Consider the following 18,986-nt stretch of genomic DNA (forward strand, 5'->3'; position numbering starts at 1 on the left):
CTGGAATATGCTTCCCAGAGAGGTGGTGCTCTCACCTTCCCTGGAGATCTTCAAGAGGAGACTGGATAGGCACCTGGCTGGGGTCTTATGACCCCTGCCACCCCCAGTGCTCCTTCCTGCCCATGGCAGGGGGTCGGACTCGATGATCTGTCTAGGTCCCTTTCCACTCATTGTTTCTATGAGATGCCATCTGAACCTCTGTAAGTACAGTCAAGCTGAAGATAGGGGCCCTGTCCCACGAGCCATTGTCTCCAGGCTTTGGCGGGGACATCTGTAGCATGGGGACATCCAACGTGCTGGGAGCTGGGTACGAGAGGAATCTCAGAGGAGCTGGGCTCTGGCTTCTCACAGTCTTTGAGCCTGAAAAATCCAGGTGACCTTTATGCTAAGCTTATGGTTCAGCAGAGTTGGTGTCACTGACTTGCCCTTCAGTTAACCAAGGGCTGGGCAGCAGTGAGGGGGCACAGTTCCTGGTCAAACCAGGCCATGACAATGGAGCCTCAGGCAGTGGTGCTGGCTGGGCTGAGCCAGCTACCCCTGACCATTGCTAGGGTGCAGGAAGCACCATCCGTCAGCACAAAGCTAATACAAAGCTGGTCATCTACAGGGATCTGGAGCCAGAGATGGACCTCAGTCATGGCTCAGCCGGAGAAGTGCTGGGAGGAGGCTTGATGTGGTCAGTCCCCCTGGCTCCAGAGGATACTTGGGAGCCAATGATGGGGAACCCCCAGGAGGACAGAGAAGTGGACATCAGCCGTCCCCTTCTTTGCTTTCTCCCCTCTCCCCCATACCATTTGCAAAGTGCTGAGGCTCTGTTTAGTTGCAGATGAACTCCCTGAAAGTGCTAATCCCTCTCTGCTTTGCTGTCTACTAATCTGTTTCCCCGTACAGTATTTCAGCATCAACAAATGTTCCCACAGAGGAGCTCACTGCTGCAAGGGAGAGGGGGACAGGGGTTGAAACAAGGCACACTGGGATTGCACAAAGCCCCTAGGATCCTCCCTAGCTCAGCCCCACACTTGCTGAGCCCTGGAACTCACGACTGCCCTAATGAGCTTCCCCTGCGAACGTGGGGAAGGTGCCCATTGCCTACCTGACCCACATGTTAATGCCCACACCCCTTCACTGGGCCTAGGAGAACTGTCCCTCCTTACACCCGTGTGTGAGACGGAAGATACTCAGCAAGTCTGCAGCACTGCCAGCGGCTGACCTTGGACAAATGGCACCCAACCTCCCTCATCCAGCTGTGAAATGGGCTGTCAGCAGCAAGTCAGGGTGGAATCCTTCCCCAGCCTGTTGTGCTACCGTGGTACTTGTGTGGACCTCCTCACCAGAATACAAATATCTTGTAATCAGGAAGGGATTCGACCCCTCTGTCCCTGGGAGGGTGCGGGGAATATCCCACGTGGCAGACAGGGCACCGAGGCCTGGAGTACATGGAATGACTTGCCCAAGAGTCTGTCCCAGCGCATAGCCCTGTGGTGGAGCAGGAGCTCAGTAACATTCAGGAGAGCAGGACCGGGCTGTTAGACACCTTTGTAGCTCCCGTTCATTTCTTTCCTTGTCACTGCAGCTCCTCGGCAGCTGGTGGTGATTGTCACCAGGCGAGGATGATTGTTGCTTCGGGGGGGGCAGCAGGCCGTAAAAGCAGACGAAACCCTGTATCCAACGGAGCCTCTTCTAGCGGTTTGCTGCCACAAATCTGCAGTGAGCCGTATGCCAGTGCATACCATGTATGCATGCTGCCTGGCTGGGCCTGTGTTGCGGCTCCTGGCTGTCAAGACAGTCTGGAACCGCAGTGATTCCTGCTGCTGCTGTCAGATGCTGGCTGTCCTGGAAGACTCTGGGTGTGAAGGGTGCTCAGGTGGCTTGGAAAGCAGATGGGGTCTGTTCCTTTGGGTTGTCTCACTGATGCTTTCCAGCACTTCACAAGAATCCTTTCATGCGTTTCAAAATGCTCTTCCGCCTTCATGAGCAGCTGCCATCATACAGCCTCTGCCACTTGCTGGATTCGTTCATTATTAGCAGGTTGTTCTGCGGCTGCTGCATCACTGACATCCAGGCCACTTGTCTGGGGATGATACCTGAGCATGTGGCCTTGGCTAATATTTCCGGTAGGGAGAGCTTGGGGAAGGGTTAAACAGTCCCGAGGGCAGTGCCTTAGCCTGCCCCAGCTTGCTGCTTTTGCCTTCCCCACAGCCCTTCTGTTCTCATTCCTCTTCTTCTGTGCGCGTGAGATGTGGTGATGGACAGGCCTGTTTCTAGGTGTGCTCATGAAGAAAGGTTTTCAGCCGTGGAAAAGTGGGGGGCAAGTTTGCATTCACAATCTCGTTTGGTTTGTAAGGCTGCAGAGGCCCGAGGGTAGAATCCTAATCCCCCGCTTTGTTGGATCGCTGGAGTTCAGGCTTCTCGCTCGTACACTTTGGTGGCTGTTAATTGTTAATTAACAGTCATTGTTAATAATGAGCATTTCCTGCTCAGCACAGAAGATAAATGCGGCTTTACTGGGAAGACTGGCGATGAGACTTTGAGTGCCCAACTGAGACACCTGAAAGGAGGCTGATTTCCAGGAAACACTGCATGTCCAGCCCCTGGGAATCCAGCTCCGTTGCAGCGTGTTTGTCTGGATGCCCAAAACTGCTTGTCACTTATGAAAATCTGGCCACTGCTAACAACACGTGACTGTTGCTGGGGCCCTCTTGCCATGTTCTCTCCCGAGCTGTGGTAACACTGTTTCAGGGGCTGGTGACAGTAGATATCTCTGTCTGTTCCCATCTCTGCCTTTCCTTTCTAACTGAATTGTTTCGCAGCTCCTCTGCTTTGGCTTTGATGGTTGCTAGCAAGGAGCCAAGCACGGCGTCTCTGCCCTCGGGAGAAAGACCACCCTGGGGACAGAACCAGCTGGACCCCGTGCTCCAGCTCCTGCTGTCAAAGTCACCCAAAAGGGCTGTGAATCATGCCCCGAATGGGCTTATATCCTGCCTCTGGCTGAAGCTGGTACCCCACAACCTGCTGTCACACCAGCATTGCAGGACCTGGGGCAGCCTCCTTCCCTGTTGCTATAGAGATATTTGCAGTCTCCCCTGGCTTGTTCACAATGAACCAACTTCCATGCCCAAACGTTGCCAGCAGTGGGCAGGGGGCATGCAGGCAGCTCACAAGGGGGAAGGTGGCTGCAGCTGATTTCCATCAAATGCAAAATGTTGCCATGTCCTCACCTTCATGCGAGGACGTGGCCAGGAAAAGACTGCAGGTCCCATCTCAGTTGTGTCAGGAAGCTGCATGCCGAGCCCTGCAGAGGCTCAGCCCCGGCTGTCCTGCCTTGGGGCGAGGGGCAGGTTGCACCATTGTGAACTCTCTTGCCGCAGTTCACTTTGATGCACCCACGCAGCAAAATCCTCCTCCTCTTCTTCCTCTCTTTGGTCTGGAGGTGACCCAGTCCGCTCAACAGTTCTCTGTTCATTCCCAGAGACCCTGGTTTGTTCCTAACCTGCTGAGCTTGACACGTGGGCTCTTTGTGAGCTGCATAGGCTGACGTTGCTTCTCTTGTTTCTCTCTGCAGGAAAGAATCTCTACACAAATGAATACGTAGCTATAAAATTGGTGAGTCTCTTCTCCCCCCACCCCTTGCTGCCCAGGTTGGCTCATGTTTCAAAATTGGAGGGGAGAGGGGGGATTTTCTCTCTTAGACTAGCCTCTTAAAATGAGTCGGGCAGAGCCAGGCTGTACATGGTAACTATGCAGACATGCCCCGGTGAGGGTTGCGCATCTAGGGTCCATCCCTGACAGCAGTGATGGTGATTGCGAGGGGGGACGAGGTGGGCACCAGAAGCCCACAGTCCTGAAGCTCAGAGCAGGCAATGTCAGGAAGCAGGAGGGAGGGTGCAGTAGCCAGTGCCTTGGAGCCTGGCATTTACTCAAAGCAGGACAGGATGAGATTCTGCAAAGCTCCTGGTGCTGAGGAAGGAAGGGCCTATCCCAAGGGCGGCCTCCCTTGCTGTCCCACTGCTCCTGCGGTGCACAGAGCTCTGTGATGGGCCAAGCAGAGACCTGTCCAGACACAGATTCCCTCTGCTTGCCTGTGCTTTGCTTCCCCCCAGGGAATGAAACTGGAGGAGGGAACCCATCCCTTGGGGCCTGACCCCCTCTGCAGTAACCTGAGGCAGTGCACGGGGGCCTCAGTGGGACTCAGGACCCAGGCCTTGCCCTTTGTGCCTCCCCACTAAGGCACCCCCATGTACCCTCCCTCCCTAACACCTGCCACCGTTCCCTACCCAAGGAATGTGCCCAAAGCAGGGCCTCCCCGGTGCCTTCTCTTGCCCTCTGCCACTTGCTGGACTCCTCTTGATTTTTGCCCCCTCACTCTCTGTTTGTTCAATTTCCCCTCAAAGGAACCCATAAAATCACGGGCCCCGCAGCTGCATCTGGAGTACCGGTTCTACAAGCAGCTCGGAAATGCAGGTAAGACACGGGCAGTGAGGGAGGGCAGGCATGTGCCGGGGCAGGGGCTGCTTGGCCTGGAAGCATGGGCCTAGGAGCGTGCAGGTAGCTCTTGGTTGCCAGCCCATCCCTGCATCTCTGCTCCACGTGCCTGCCTAAGCTGCTGGTGCCCATCTGCTCAGCTGACGAAGGCAGATTTTCCACAAAGCTACTTCTAATCTTTGAGCCTTTATTTTCCAGCCCCTCCTCCACCCCTCCCTGATCTCCCCCCACCTCCCGTGCTGGTGTCCGGGATTCTGGCAGGTCACCTGCCATCCTCTCCCCCACATCTCTCCCCCAAGAGGCAGCATATCAAGCCCACCTTGTGACGGGGGTGAGTTGGTTCCTCCACCTACCCACCTCAGGGGTTGCTAAGCTGGGGCTACCCTGAGAGCCCCATGCAGGAGAAGGTGGGGTGTCCTTATCCCCTCCTCTCAGAGGGAAGTTGGTGGCACCAGTGCAGGTTCTAGGGCCAAATGAGAACCTGTAGGCCTTGGCCTTGCTCTCTCTGGTTTCCTCCCATGCCAAGGCCTTGTTTCCTGCCTCCTTCCCCTGCTCTTGGGTGGAGTTTGAATGTCAGACCTCTGGCTTGTACCCAAACCTGCCACCTCCTGGTCAGACAGCATCAGGGACCTGAAGGGGAGCCTCTTCCTCGCATCTCCAGCTCCCAGGCCAGCAAAGGAACGGGGCTGGGGGGCTTTGCAGAGCAGTGTGTGGGCAGGGGCTCAGGGCTTGGATGGCCAGGGTGGTTTGGGTTGGGATTGAGGGGCCCCGGCATGCCCACAAGCCCAGCATCTGACTGCTGGCTGTTTCATTCCATGGGGCCAGGCTTATTTTCATTATGGCTTCACCTTGAATCTGGTGGGCAGGGAGGAAGCCCTGGTAATGCTGTGATGGCTGCAGGGCCTCTGGGGCACAGTGCCATGCATCCGCCCAGGCCATGGCCACCTGGTGATCCCAGATGACCCCAGTGAGCTCCCAGGCTGCCTTTGCCCCTCCTGCATGCCTAGGAGCAACTGGGCCCTCATCTCCAAAATGCTAGTGTGGGAGAGGAAGGAGAGGAGAACTCCCCTATTAAAGCCCTGCCTTGGGAGGGAGGTGGGGTCTTTGCTGTTGCTTTGTTGACCCCTCGGCACTGACTGTGATATGCATTAGCAGCACATGCCCATCAGTGCCCTCCTTCTGGATTCCTACATCCCCCGTGTTTGGGGCATTGTTAAAGCTGGGAGGGAAGGGGCCTCATTCCCAATCTCACCCCCCACACACTCATGCTTTGGCTGTTGCAGAAGGAATTCCTCAGGTTTACTACTTTGGCCCCTGCGGGAAGTACAATGCCATGGTGCTTGAGCTCCTGGGCCCCAGCCTGGAAGACCTATTTGACCTGTGCGACCGGACCTTCACGCTCAAAACCGTCCTGATGATAGCAATCCAGTTGGTAAGCCCCACTGCGCCTTGGGCCTGGGCTTCCTGCGGGCTACAGCTGATGCCCTCTCCTGGAGTCCTAGTGGCCCTAACCTGAGGGAGGAAGGACTCTGTCAGCTGCCTCTTTCCTCCCCTTTGCCTCTGGGATGGCACGGTCTGCACTCTCAGGACTGCAGAATGGGCACCTGGGATAAGAGGATACATCAGGGGATGTGAGAACATATATGGAGCCTGGGCTGATGCCTTGTCTCATAAGAACTCTTCTCCCTCTTCTGGGTGTGCTCAGGGGGAGGTAGGTGGTATTGTTCCTCTGCAGTGGATGGAGCCCTGGACTGAGACCCTGGAGTCTTGCCCTGCCTCTGCAGGAGCAGCGAGTCCCTGCTTTTTCCTTGCAGAAATGGGGATAGTGCTGCCGGGGCAACTGTGAATATTTGGACCCAGGAGCAAACAGGGTGCCCAGCACAGGGTCCCCACAATCTGCCTGTGTCGTCCTGCCTGTCAGAGCCTGTAGCGTGCCTGTGCTCATCCACTTTCCCTACTGCCTCTCACTCAGCCAGGGCCAGGCTCCTCTCCCGGCCACATGCCCTGTGGAAGGGCAGAGAAGCTAATGGCAGATGGGACTCCCCTGAGATACCTGGCCTCTCCCATGGAGCTAAAGCCCATCAGAACTGGAGCTCCCAGCTTGCACCATCACATGGAAAGGGGGTGCTGTCAAATTGGGAGCTGCAGTCTTGGGTTGCATTCAGCATTATTCTGGGTGCAGGGCTGGCTTCCTAGCCATGACCCTGGGGGAATTGGGCTCAATCCTGTGATCAAGAAGATTACATATAAAATGATCCATTTCAGTTTTAAAATATGCCCAACGCAGGTTCTGTGGAAGGAGAGGGGGATAGGCAGGGCAGGCTTCAGGGGAGCTCACCCTGGGGTAATAGTGGCATGTGAGCAGAATTGGGCCTGGCAGGTGCTGGGCAGACAGCTGCAGCGTGGGCTTGTCTGGTGCTGACACCAGCTCTCCCCTGCCACCCAGATCACACGGATGGAGTACGTTCACACCAAAAGCCTCATCTACAGAGACGTCAAACCAGAGAACTTCCTGGTGGGGCGGCCAGGGAGCAAGCGGCAGCACACCATCCACATCATCGATTTTGGCCTGGCCAAAGAGTACATTGACCCTGAGACCAAAAAACACATCCCTTACCGCGAGCACAAGAGCCTGACAGGGACCGCACGATACATGAGCATCAACACACACCTCGGGAAAGGTACGGGGCACCACTTCCACAGAAAACCAGCTGAGCCAGCCTCACTGGGTCATGGCACACCATCTGCGGTGCTGAGGGATGGGGAGGAGAAGGGCTGAGACTCCAGGGAAGAGCGGCTCTGTGAGTCCAGGTGTTCCTAGCTTGGTGGAGTGCCTGCTGGCACAGGGCATGGGACTCCTGGGTTCTCTTTCCAGTTTGCCCTGTAATCATGGGCGGTTTGCAGCCACGTGGGGTGGATATGATGCTGATTCTGCAGGAGCCCAAGCCTGGTGCATCGAGTCATCCTATGCTTGGCTGGTGTATCTCATGCTCAGGCTCCCCACACGGTGTCTCAGACTGTACATGCCAGTTACTATCAGCATGACCAGCCAGTTGCAGGAGCAGGGGACTCCACCCATGTGCACTGCACATCCCTGGCCATGCTCCAAGCCGCCTTGATGTGTGCAGCTTCCCAGGCTGTGAGAGTCTTGCTGAGAGTCAGGCCTGTCAGACTGTAGAGCAAGGCTCTGTCTGCCACTCGGGGAGTGAGCAGTGCCCCGGGTCAAAGGCCAGACCCTGGCTGATAGGGTGCTGCTCAGTGCTGCAAGCTCCCAGGGGGAAGCCCTGCAGATGGAGAGAAATCTTTTTTTTTTTTTTTTTTGTTTTTTTTTGCACCGGTCCTGGAAGCACTGCAATACCAGGTCAATGCATGGAGTGGATGGAGCACGCTCCGGTTCCACCACCCAATACCAAAAAGAATCTGCTCAATATAGACCTCCTATGGAGGACATAGAGAGAAATCACTCCAGAGCAAGAAACCTCCTCCTTGCTTCTCCTGGGAACACTACTGCTATCTCCTGCCATGTCCCCGTGCCCCCACACTGCTGGGAGAGGAGGGTGGTGTAGTCCACAGTGTGGCTCCCCTTGCTGGTAATCTCTGGAGCTTCCCCCCAGCTTTATCTTCACGTGGGGCTTTTTGCCAACTTCCCTAGCTGCTGGGAGGGGGAAACTGGGCCCAGTGAGGCAAGATGAGGGGATGCCGCTCTGTGGGTGGCTGTACTGACGCTTTCTTCCCTGTGCAGAACAAAGCCGCAGGGATGATCTGGAAGCACTAGGGCACATGTTTATGTACTTCCTCCGAGGGAGCCTCCCTTGGCAAGGGCTCAAGGTAACTGCCACCTCGCGGCCGGGAATCTGCCACTTGCCCAGCAGGGTGTAGGCAACCTCAGAGGGCTGCAGCACCAAAGCCACTCTCTCTCTGGGCTGGAGCCAATGGACCAGGGTGGGGAACATCTATAGAAACCAGGCTCAGCAGGATCTAGCCTGCACATAAAACGGAGCTGAGACAGGCAGACTCTTAGGCAGGGGGCTGGAGTCCTTCAGCCAGGGGTGTGTCACCATTAGCACCTTTGAGGGCTGTTTAACTTCCCATTGGGGCAGATGCCTGTTGGAGCATGAAATGCCGGGAGCCCAACCCCCAACTCTGGCTCGTGGGTTGTAGCTTATGTCCTCCATCCATGGAAACAGCAGAGCTTGGGGGTCTGGGAGCTCTGTGTCCCTCGCTCCCACCCCAGCCTGGTCACTTCCCCTCAGCATGACCTTGATTTCCTTCTCCATGAAATAACTGCAGGGAAAGGGACCGGCTGAAAGCGGTGCCTTGGGGCTGAGCAGTGTTGAGGGGTTTGGGGAAAGGATGAGTCGTTCTGTCCTTTTACCAAGTGTTTCTCTAAAGGTTCTTGCTTTGGCCACCGTCTACTACAGGATGCCACAGTTGTGGCCCACTGATGTGTCCCTTCCTGGCACCTGGTGGCTGGGTGTGGGACTGCGGTTCTGTCAGGTTTCTGACAAGTCTCCGGGAATAACCAGCCGCAGCCATTCCCCTTCTTGCTGTCAACCCTGGGCTGGGAAGCTGGCGCTGCTGATGAACTCAGGATGGGTGGGTGTCCCTGTGCTGGTCTCTTCCAGGCCTTCACTGGTCAGAGGGTTTCTGCTGCTGTGCGCCAGGGGCTCCTGCCCTCTTCATGCAGGCTCTGGGGGGTGAAGTCCCTATGAATGACTGCTGAAACCTAGCCCAGATGCCCACTGCATGCTAGGTGATTCAAGGCATTAGCAAGGGGCCTGTTGAGCTTGGGGTGGGGTTTGAGAACCCAGGCCCGCGTTCCTGAGTGCATCCCCCAAGCCAGACCGTGGTTGGCACTTGTCTGTCATGTTACCCAGGGCTGAACCACTCTCTGCCCATCCAGGCTGACACGTTAAAGGAACGGTATCAGAAAATCGGAGATACCAAAAGAGCCACACCTGTCGAAGTCCTGTGTGAAAACTTCCCAGGTAAGGATACTGCCAGAGCAGGCTAGCACTCATGTCCAGGTTTCTCCTGTCACCTCCAGCCCCTTTCATGTTCTGCTCACACACAGGGGGATTTGTTCCAGAGGTACAAGCTACACTTATGCCAAGTCTGTGCCCTGGACTCCAGCGGCCTTAAATGCTCTGTGCTGCCCTGGCCTGACTGCCTTCTAAACCAGAAGTAGTCTGGCTGGTGCCTTAATCAAGCTAATTGGCATGGGAGCTGGCTAACTGGCACCTCCCTCAGCAGTGCTAATGAGTGGGTTCATACATGGCTACTCTGTGTCCAGCTTAGGAAGCAGCTGTATGCAGCCCCGTCTGCTCGCGGACACCTCTCTAGAGTTACTGATGCCTGGAGCACTAGGGAAATCGCTAGGGAAATCCCTGCTTCTTGATTGTCTCAGGAGGGCTTTGTCAGGCCCTCACATCACTCCTACTGGGAGAGCAGCCACTCAGGGAGCAAACTCCTGCAGATCATTGTGCATTTTTCACCAGGATTTGGCCCAGTGCAAGAACAATGGCACTGCAGCCAGTGCTCCTGCCTGGTCACCATCTCTGTGCTTTGTCTGTGGCCCTGCCCTGTGTGTGACAATTTCCACCTGCTGGGAAATGGGCATTGCAGTGGGAAGGGTGCTGTGTGTGGGAGTGAAGGACTCTTCAGGCTATGGAGGAGCATGTCCTGGCTGTACCTGATACAGGCAGCAAGTGGAGCCCCCCAAGAGGTTAGAGTAGATGAGCTGGGCAAGGCCATGCAGCAAGGCAGGTGCAGAGCTGAGGATAAAGGCAAGGAGGGATCAGGCTCATCACCTCGCTGCAGGGCATTGGTACTGTCCTCCAGCCCCTGAGGCTCTGCCCTGAGCTGCCCCAGCCGGAGCAGCCCAAACAGCCTTCCTGGAGGGAAACCACCTATGCACGCCCCAGGGTCTGGGCCCTGGGGAAGCTGACAGCCCACGGTGTAAACCTGGAGACAGCTTTCATTTTACGCCTGGGCTCCACTATAGCCCAGTGCCTTCCAGTGTCATGCATTATAGCTTTCCTCCCCCCCTACCATCTGCCTCCCTTCCAGCTTCCACTGCTCCTCCAGGCTCCCAGAGAGTCTCTGCTGTCCTAGCAGGGTTGGCAGCAGGGGGATCATTCTACAGGGCCAGCCGGCCGCCATGGTGTGAGCCCTGCCTAGGGTGTGTCTGCCCTTGCCTGGCAGTTTGCTCCCCTGACCCTGGTGTGGATCTGGGTACTGCCAACACTGAGCCTGCCCTGTCTCTGCAGAGGAGATGGCCACCTACTTGCGCTATGTACGGCGGCTGGATTTCTTTGAGAAGCCTGACTACGATTACTTGCGGAAGCTCTTCACGGACCTCTTTGACCGCAATGGCTACGTCTTCGACTATGAATACGACTGGGCTGGGAAGCCACTAGTAAGTGCATCCAACTGGAGGGGAAGGAGCATTGAGCTGGCTGATGCTAGCAGGGACTCACCCTCACCCTGCCCAGCCCTGTGCTCGAGCCCCTCCAGGGCTGAAGGAGCTGTGAGGCTGCCCAGGGCTCGAGGGTGGGGAGCAATGGATAGAGCATCTGGGAAGCCAGGGCATGCTAAGGTTTTGGTGGCTGAGAAGCTCAGAGCTCAGTGGTAGAGCTCTGAGCTTTTTAGTTCCCCTCTGCTTCCTGAGTCATGGAGTAGTCATGCCTGCTAAACATCCTCTGTCTTGACTATTCAGCCCCCCTGAGTTAGTCATATGGGCCCCAGAGTCTGTGTCCTTTTTAGGTCTCTCTGTCACCCCGCCCCGGGTTCTGGATATGCCCTGCTGTGTGCTAAGCAGGCGTCTTCCCAATGTCCATGGGAGGGAGAGCTCACCCCAGAGGCCTTGGCACAGGTGAGAATGTAGCCAGGACCCTGTGTCCCTGTGCCTAGTAGGGGAAGCCATTCTACGCCCGTGCGTTTTCAGGGCCCACCCTGCCCATCCCACCCTTCCCCATCTGACTCGGGCAGCGGGAGGCTTTCTACAGCTTGGGTCACCCAGGGACTTAGGGGCAACTCCTTATTTTTTCCCCTCCTTATGTCTTACTCTGCAGCCAACTCCCATTGGCACAATCCACAGTGACGTCCAGGTGCAGCCCCCAAACAGAGACAAAGCACAGCCACACACCAAGCACCAGGTGAGCTCGGTGCAGCCCCACCATGACCATGCTGGGGCCCATTCCCCAAACGGCTCGGCAGCCATCAGTGGCACTGGGAACTGGGCTGGAAGGCAAAGCCTGTCTGTCCATTTGGGAGACTGGGGGCATAGGGGTGCTGTCCATACATCATTGCCCTCCACTGTGGGGACTGGATGGGAGGGGAGGCTGAGGAATGCAGGGCCTCTCCTTTGGTTGGTCCAGAAGAGACATCAGCCTGAGGGAGGGCTGCTGCCGCACAGGGTGGAGAGAAACGGCAGCTTTCCTCAATGTGAGGTGGCAGCAGGCGCCTGGTGCAGGCCATGCGTCTGGTGAGAGATGGGGAGAGGAGTTGCTTTTCCTCGTAGGACGTTCTGGTACCTCCCCACCTTCCCAGGGAGGGCCCAGGCTCTCTAAGGCTTGTGCCATGGGCATGGAAGGCCAAACTGGTGCTTGCTTCTGTTCAGCAGTGGGCAGGATTAGATGCTTTTGGGAGTGGGGCACAGTGGAGGCACGGGTGAGTGGGTCTAAACACGTCACGCGTTCCTGACTGGCGGAGGGGCCTGGGCGGTGCCTTGGCAAGCCCTGGGCAGAGGCCCAGTCAGCAGCCTGGCCCCTTGGATTCAGTACAGGCTGCAGTGCCTGGCTTGCTGGTCAGATTCCAGGCCACTCTCAGAGAGCGGCTGCTGGTACGTGGCGGGCACCCATCCCAGTGGCTGTATCGCTGGGGTCCTGCCAGCTTCTTCAGCAAAGGCTGGGAGGTTCTGCCTGTACTGGTGAGCAAAGACAGGCTTGCACGGATTGACCCTGTTGGTTGTAACCAATTGTCATGGCCTACAGGCATGTCAGGGTTAGGTCTGCGGCAAAGTCTGGGGTGGGGGGCAGTGAGCTGAGTGGTGCACTGGGACTGTGTCCCAGACCAGTGGTTCTCAACCTTTTTTGTACCAGGACTCATTTGTAAACATCGATGGCCAGTCCCGACCCAGTGCCCCTCACCCCTGACCTGCTGCCCCCAGGCCTCAGCCCTCCGGTGTGTGGGGCAGGGGTGAGTGTGTGGAGGCATGGCAGGCTGGATCTCTGCCAGCCTGCAAGGGAAAAGCCACAGTTTCCCACATTTTTCTCCTTTAAAGGGGAATCCATTTTTTAAAGTTTGTTGATCCGTGTTTGCAACCCTTTCATATATGCTTGCAACTCACTTTTGGGACCTGCCCCTGGTGGGGGATGAGGGAAGCTGCAGTGTGCTGGGACTGTCAGGGTGCCTTGCCGTGCTTGCTGCTCTGCTGAGCACGGTTTTTTTGGTCCGCGTGGCTGACTGTTGGGTGTAACAGGGTGACTGTGTTGAGATGATCGGTCCTGTTGGGTCACATGCATTTGCCTCTGGTGGGGGTCCCATCATTTCCCTAGGGGAAGCACCAGCACTGTGATATGGGCAGCCAAACAGGATTGCAGCCACTTCTTTAGCTGCATGGCGAGGAGAGGGGCTGTACCCATGGGGGTGAAGATGGCTCGGACCTACGCAGTTGTGCTGACTGAGCCATAATCCAGGCTTGGCAATGTCTGGCTCTGTGGAGCTTGGCAGTGCAGCTGCCTCACCCAGGAGCAGGAGTGCAGCTCTTGGAGGCAGTGAGGACCTGCCCCAGGTAGGAAGGATGGGAAGTTCCTAGCAAGGCAGGGGTGGAGTCATGTGGTCCTGGCTTCCCTGTGCACTGACACCAGAGGCAGGGCAGCAAGCAGACCTCTGGCAGTCCCTTACTGTCTGTCTGTACCCTGCCGAAGGGGCTGCTTTGTGGGGGTGCTGCACACTGACAACTTTGGGTTTTGAAAGCTGGTCTCCCCAGAGCCTGTGGGGACTAGCAGGCTCGTTACAAGGCGCCCCTTCCATGGAGCAGCTGCTGGGCAGGACGTTGTATCTGTCATGACTTCAAGCCAGAAAGCATCTGGAAGCAGGCTGCTTGGGAAGACAAACTGGCTCCTGGGGAACCCCAGGCCACTGATACCTCCACATGGTCCAGGCCCTTCCCTGGAGGGGCTGTGTCCTGGGCCATCAGTTGTCTGCTCATGTCTAGATTCATGAGGTGCATCTGAAAGAGAAAAGGACCCACAGAGGCAGGGGAGCAGCCTCACTTCAATCCCTCTTTACTGCCTCCGAAGTGAAGTATCAGGCAGCATCCTCCCCCTGGCTCTGCCAGCATGCAGCCCGTTTGCCCACAGGAGCTGTATCTGCTGTATCTGGACTTCTTCCACAGCGCTCAAGGGGCCTCTCTGGGTTATGGGGCCTGCATGTGCAGAGGGAAAGCCAGGGTGTTCACGGTTCAACAGCCACTGGCCAAGCAGCATGTAGCCCCAACCCATCCCAGTCTGGCTGGGAAGCCCGCAGGGCCCACACTGCCTCCCATGCCTTGTGGAGATGACGCTAGGGCTGCTCTGTTTATATTTTTGCTTTTGCATGTCTTTATTTTCTTGAATTCCTCCTCCATCTCTCCCCCGACCTTGCCTTCTTTCCCCGGTCCCTCCCACCACTGCTCCGTTCTCCTCCTCCTTCTTCTTCTTCTTCTTTTGTTTCTCCTGCCTGTCACTAGCAGTCGCCTGAGGGGGACGAGGTGTGGGATCCTCAGGTCGGTCGGCAGCCTGCCGAGGAACCTCTAGGAACTCACCTAGCAACCAGCAGGCTTGGGGGTTCTGTGCAGGTACATGACCATGGGCCGAGTGGGGCTGGGGGGGCGCCGGGGGGCAGAAGCACCCACCTGAGCCGTGATGCTCCTCTGGGCTCAGTCCTGCCCCGGCTCCCAAAGGACTTCGGTGGTCCCACTTCGGAATGGGGGACCTCCAGTGGCATAACGGCCCATCAGCAAGCATCCCCCTGGCCCATCAGCCGTGCACCCTGACCCACGTCCCTAGTCAGCGGCAAGGCTTGGTCCAGTGCTCAGTGCTGAACTCCAGACCTAGCGTGAGAGGCCTCTGTGCAGGGTCAGGCTCGTGGGCAGACTCACATGGCGGTGGCGAGCAGAGCTCGGTGTCAGCTCTCTTACCCTTGTTTTAATCAGCACTGCTCGTTTGATCAGCCTCAAACCATCTGCCATTCTTGAGCTGAGGCAGGGCAGGGGGATCAGCTCTCACCTGGATCACGAAGTTCTCCCAAGAGACAGGGTTGCCCGTCTGGCTTCGTGGTGGGAAAGGGGAGCCAGCCTGTCTGGTGGTGTCCCCATTTGGATGGGGAGCACAGGGCTTGGCCCAGGATCGGGCAGGGTGCTGGCCATGTCCACCCTGCATCTGATTAAACCTAGTGCCTAGACCTGCTTGTGCTGGCAGTGCAAACACATGCGTGCCTTTGACTGGCTGTGCCGTTCAGGCCAGGGCTTGGTGCGAGGCCCTTGAGAGCTGCATCCTCCTCCTCAGGATCAGGGCTTTGCCTCTGACTTCATTTCCCTTCCTGCTATTGATTAGACCACTCCCTGCCCCCAGAAACTGCCCTCGCTGGGTCTCTTGCGCCTTTGGAGGGTGACTCATCTTCACAGTGCTCCTAGCCAGCAATGCTCACCCCCCCAGCAAGGGCAGAAATCACGGGTCTGAATGGCCTCCAGGCTTCACACTAGGCCTCGGTGAATTCTGTCCTCGCTGTCCATCATTCCCTTCCTGGTGTCCCATCACTGGGCCGTTCTGCCTCAGCTCTGAAAGGCTAAATTTCCCCCCTCTGGTCCCATGGGCAGAGCTTGGAGTCAGGGGGATTCTGTCTGGCGCCCCCCATCAGGGAGATGAGAGGTCATGGGCTGTCCCCGCTTACTCTGGCCATGTGGCTCCCCTTCCTGTAACAGTGGATGGTCCCTGCTCTGTGTTGTAGAAAGTGCCCCCCAATCCCTCCATTTTCCCAGGATGCACTGAGGTGGGATGGAGGTGCAAGTGCTCTAGCTGGTTTCCAGGCTTGTTTTCGCTGCAGAGTCCCAGTTTGCAGGGATTGGGGCTCTCACCTTGCATCTGCGGGGCCAGGAGCCACTGCTCGCACAGCCCAACTCATCAGGCACTGCTGGGCAGCTCACATGGCACGTGGCAGTCTGAGCCGGCAGGGCTAGAGGATGGTAGATGACTCTGCAGGAAAGACAGCCTCCATCGCTGCTGCGTGTGCGTTTGTGTGTGTGTGAGCCCACCCGGAACAATTTCCCCTGCCTTGCTGACAGGCTGATCCTGGGGAAGGAACAGCACCCTGGGACTTTGAATACTAACTTGGCTATGTTTGGTCTGGGCTTTAACCAGGGCGCAGCCAGCATTGTCCTGGGGAATGGGGTGGAGAGAGTCCAGCCTAGTGGCACTGCAGCAGCTGAACTGGCCTTGTCCCCTCATCACTTCTGGCCCACCCAGAAACTGCAGGAGCTGGAGTGACTTAGCTCTGGTGGAAGCACCCCCAAACAGCCCGGGGCAGGGCAGCAGCTGCAAGCTCCATTTCTGTAGCCTTATTCCCAGGCTGCGTGAAGGGGCTCTTGTCCTGGCATCCTGCAGCTCTGGTATCTGTGGCTGGTCCTCTCAAAAGGCAACATCTAAGCAAAGGCACTTGCTTTCTTGCAAGGCTGGGAATGTGAGGGGAGCACAGCACCTTCTGGCAGCCAAGGGATGGGGATGGTCCTGCCCCTCCCCTGCTGACATCCTACTTGGTACCAGAAACGGGCTCTGACTGCACTGCATGGCAGCCTGGGCCTTGCACTCTGGGCACTGCCGCTCCCCAGGAGGCAATGCACTTTGGCTCCAGGCATTCCCGCTTTGCCTTCTGCAGGCCTGCCGGGGCTCCCAGGGCCAGGCCAGTGCCTGAAGCTCTGTCTGCTTCTCCCAGGATGTAGTCTCAGCCCTGCAACGCTTGCTGTTGCTTGGTGTCCTTAGAAGCGCTTGATGGAGCTAGCGTTAAAATGTGCCAGAGCTGTGCAGAGGGAGCCCTTCTGAAGCGTTAGTGGCTCTGGGCTTCAAAACCCTTGAGCCCAGTGCAAGTTATGCTGTGCAAGTAGTGCCTGAGTCCAGCTTGCTCAGCGTCGGCACCAGATGCTGGCTTTGGGGTCTGAGGTTGGGAGGCAGCATCTCCCCATGCGGCCCTCGCTGGCCAGTTTGCAGGGTGCCAGGGCATGATGCGGCAGGGCTGCAGCTCCGGGGCACCTGCCCATGTGGGGACGCTTGGCTCGCTTGTGGTAGGCACAGCAGTTCTTCAGCTGCCTTTTTGTCCCCAGCTTTGCTCTCCTGCTGCTCTCAGCTGCGTGCAGGCACTGACTCTCCCCACTCCTCCCCAGGTGATGAGCTCCACTAACGGGGAGCTGAACACAGATGACCCAACCGCAGGACATTCAAACGCCCCCATCACAGCGCCTGCCGAGGTGGAGGTAGCGGACGACACAAAGTGAGTCTTTCTTCCCTGTCTCCCCCGGTGTGCGGGCTGTTCCTCAGGGTGGTTTGCTTCTTCCCCTGCAGCTGGTGCTCACATCCGGTGCTCACATCCTCCCCCCAAGGCAGAAAAGGGCCTGGGCTGGGTTATAATGGCCTGTAGATCCATCTAGCTCCCTGGCTGTGCTGCCTGAGATCACCACACAGGGGATCCCAAGAACCAGACTTGGGCTGTAAGGAGCTTACAGGGGACTGGGCACAGACAGATCCTCTGCTCCGTTCTAGTTCACCCACAAATGACTGTGCTGTCTGCATTACCAAGGCCTCATCGTGGCCCACTCCACCCTGCTAGGCACGGTCCAAGGATCTCCTCTGTGCAGTGGCCTGGACCATTCAGTCACCAAAGGGATCGTTGCCTTGTGACAGCAGGGCTCAGGCTGAGGAAAGTCAGGTTCCCAGAGGTCTTGACCTTGTTAGTGCCTCCCCGGACCTCTCCCAGGGCTGGTCCTCTCAGGGCAAGAAGCAGAGACTAGGGAACCAGAGCGTGGGCTGAGAGCAAGGCTCACTGCTGGCAGGAAGCTTTGGGCTCATGAGTGCTCTGGCAGTGCCAGCTCCAGCCGCCTCGCAGGCAGGTTTGAGGACCCCCCCCACCCAGGGCCGCAGTGGCTGGGGGGCAGTCTGCCGCCTGTGAGGGCCTTGCCCTGAGCTCCGCTCAGTAGAGCCCAGCAAGTGCCCTGAACTGTGAGCTTCAGCAGCCCCCCCGACGCCATGCTTGCTCAGGGATTCCCGGCAGACGTAGGATCGTCCAGCTCCACTGGGAAAGGTGGTCTGGGAGAAGGAAGCTGCAGTGGGCCATCCGGGCAGCAAGGCTGGGGTGTTACAGGTTTGCACCTGCCTTTTGCAGATGCTGCTGTTTCTTCAAGAGAAGGAAGAGGAAAACCATCCAGCGCCACAAGTGACCTGCCCGGGCCAGCACAGATCAGTGCGTGCGGCGTCTCCTCCAGCTCTGGCCCTGGATGGATCTGGGTTCTGATCCGCTCTGCAAACAGCCTTTTCCCACCTCGATGCCGACGGGAGAGGGGGAAGGGCCGTCGTGACTTCACCACCCGGCGCCACGCACGGGAACGGGGAGGGGGCTGTTCCCAAACTGCTTTTCTTTTCCTCCTTGGCCGCCGTCTCAGCACGGGGCCAGCGGCTGGAGCCCAGTCGGACGTTGCTGAAGCCCCCGCGTCCGTCAGGTGCACAGCCCACGGAGAGCATGAAACAATCAGAATAGGACGCCCAAGCCCGGCACGTGCCTGTGCCGCCACCGTCTTTGGATTCAATGAACTAGTTGGAAAACGGGGATCAACTTCACAGACTCTGCAGTGGTGCCGTCTTAGAAGAAGCTGAAGACAATTGCCGGAGCGGTGGGTCACAGAGAAATCCTTTCTGTTGCTTCTTTGTCTCTTAAGTTAATTTAAAGTGAGTCTCGGTGCGGAGTGCTGAGTCCGTCTGACCTTTTAGCGTGACGAGATCCTGCTCTTTTTTTTTTGCAGTCTCCCAGCGTCTCCTTCCTCCCTAAACCCTCCCCTCCCCCCAAGCCCTCCTCCTGCTGGTGGCAAGCACATGGGAGCCAGGTCTGGTACAGGGAGGCAGAGGGGAGACTTGTTTACACGTCCGTTTTATGATGCACTTTGTGAGCAATACAGGCAATGTTCAGGCTTGATGTTAACAGGTCAGTGACGAAGAGGGGGGCGGTGGGGGGGGAAGGGGATCACGGTCTCAGGAATGGCTGGGGGCTCCTCTGGCCCTCAAAAGCCCTGGCCCTGCCATGCGACCTCAGCAAGCTGCCTGGCAGGCACTGGGCCAAGACCAAAGGGAAAGTTGAAGGGACATTGAAAAGGAAGGTGGTAGGGGAGGGAGGAAGAAAGCTGTCTTATAAGGAACGGGCCCTGCTGTGGGGTTGTGGCCCAGAGCTCAGGACAGCCAAGCTAGGATATCTGTGTAAGCACA

The 18,986-nt window shown here is 57.3% G+C and overlaps 1 protein-coding gene across 2 annotated transcripts in view; it reads left to right on the forward strand.

The window, feature by feature from the left end:
- Window positions 1-18,502, forward strand: part of CSNK1G2 (casein kinase 1 gamma 2) — a 67,373-nt gene extending 48,871 nt beyond the window's left edge. The window contains exons 3-12 of one of the 2 annotated variants that reach the window (XM_019557037.1): window positions 3,563-3,603; window positions 4,392-4,461; window positions 5,766-5,914; window positions 6,929-7,163; window positions 8,225-8,310; window positions 9,386-9,470; window positions 10,752-10,900; window positions 11,556-11,639; window positions 16,841-17,007; window positions 17,896-18,502. In XM_019557037.1, the coding sequence (XP_019412582.1) occupies window positions 3,563-3,603; window positions 4,392-4,461; window positions 5,766-5,914; window positions 6,929-7,163; window positions 8,225-8,310; window positions 9,386-9,470; window positions 10,752-10,900; window positions 11,556-11,639; window positions 16,841-17,007; window positions 17,896-17,950 (1,121 nt within the window). In that variant the 3' untranslated portion in view covers window positions 17,951-18,502. The remainder of the gene's footprint in view (window positions 1-3,562; window positions 3,604-4,391; window positions 4,462-5,765; window positions 5,915-6,928; window positions 7,164-8,224; window positions 8,311-9,385; window positions 9,471-10,751; window positions 10,901-11,555; window positions 11,640-16,840; window positions 17,008-17,895) is intronic. The other variant, XM_019557038.1, reaches the window with a different exon arrangement.
- The last annotated feature ends 484 nt before the right edge of the window (window positions 18,503-18,986 follow it).

Source organism: Crocodylus porosus, unplaced genomic scaffold (genome assembly GCF_001723895.1).
Source record: "Crocodylus porosus isolate Cpor-Errol unplaced genomic scaffold, CroPor_comp1, whole genome shotgun sequence".
NCBI classification, from domain to species: domain Eukaryota; kingdom Metazoa; phylum Chordata; order Crocodylia; family Crocodylidae; genus Crocodylus; species Crocodylus porosus.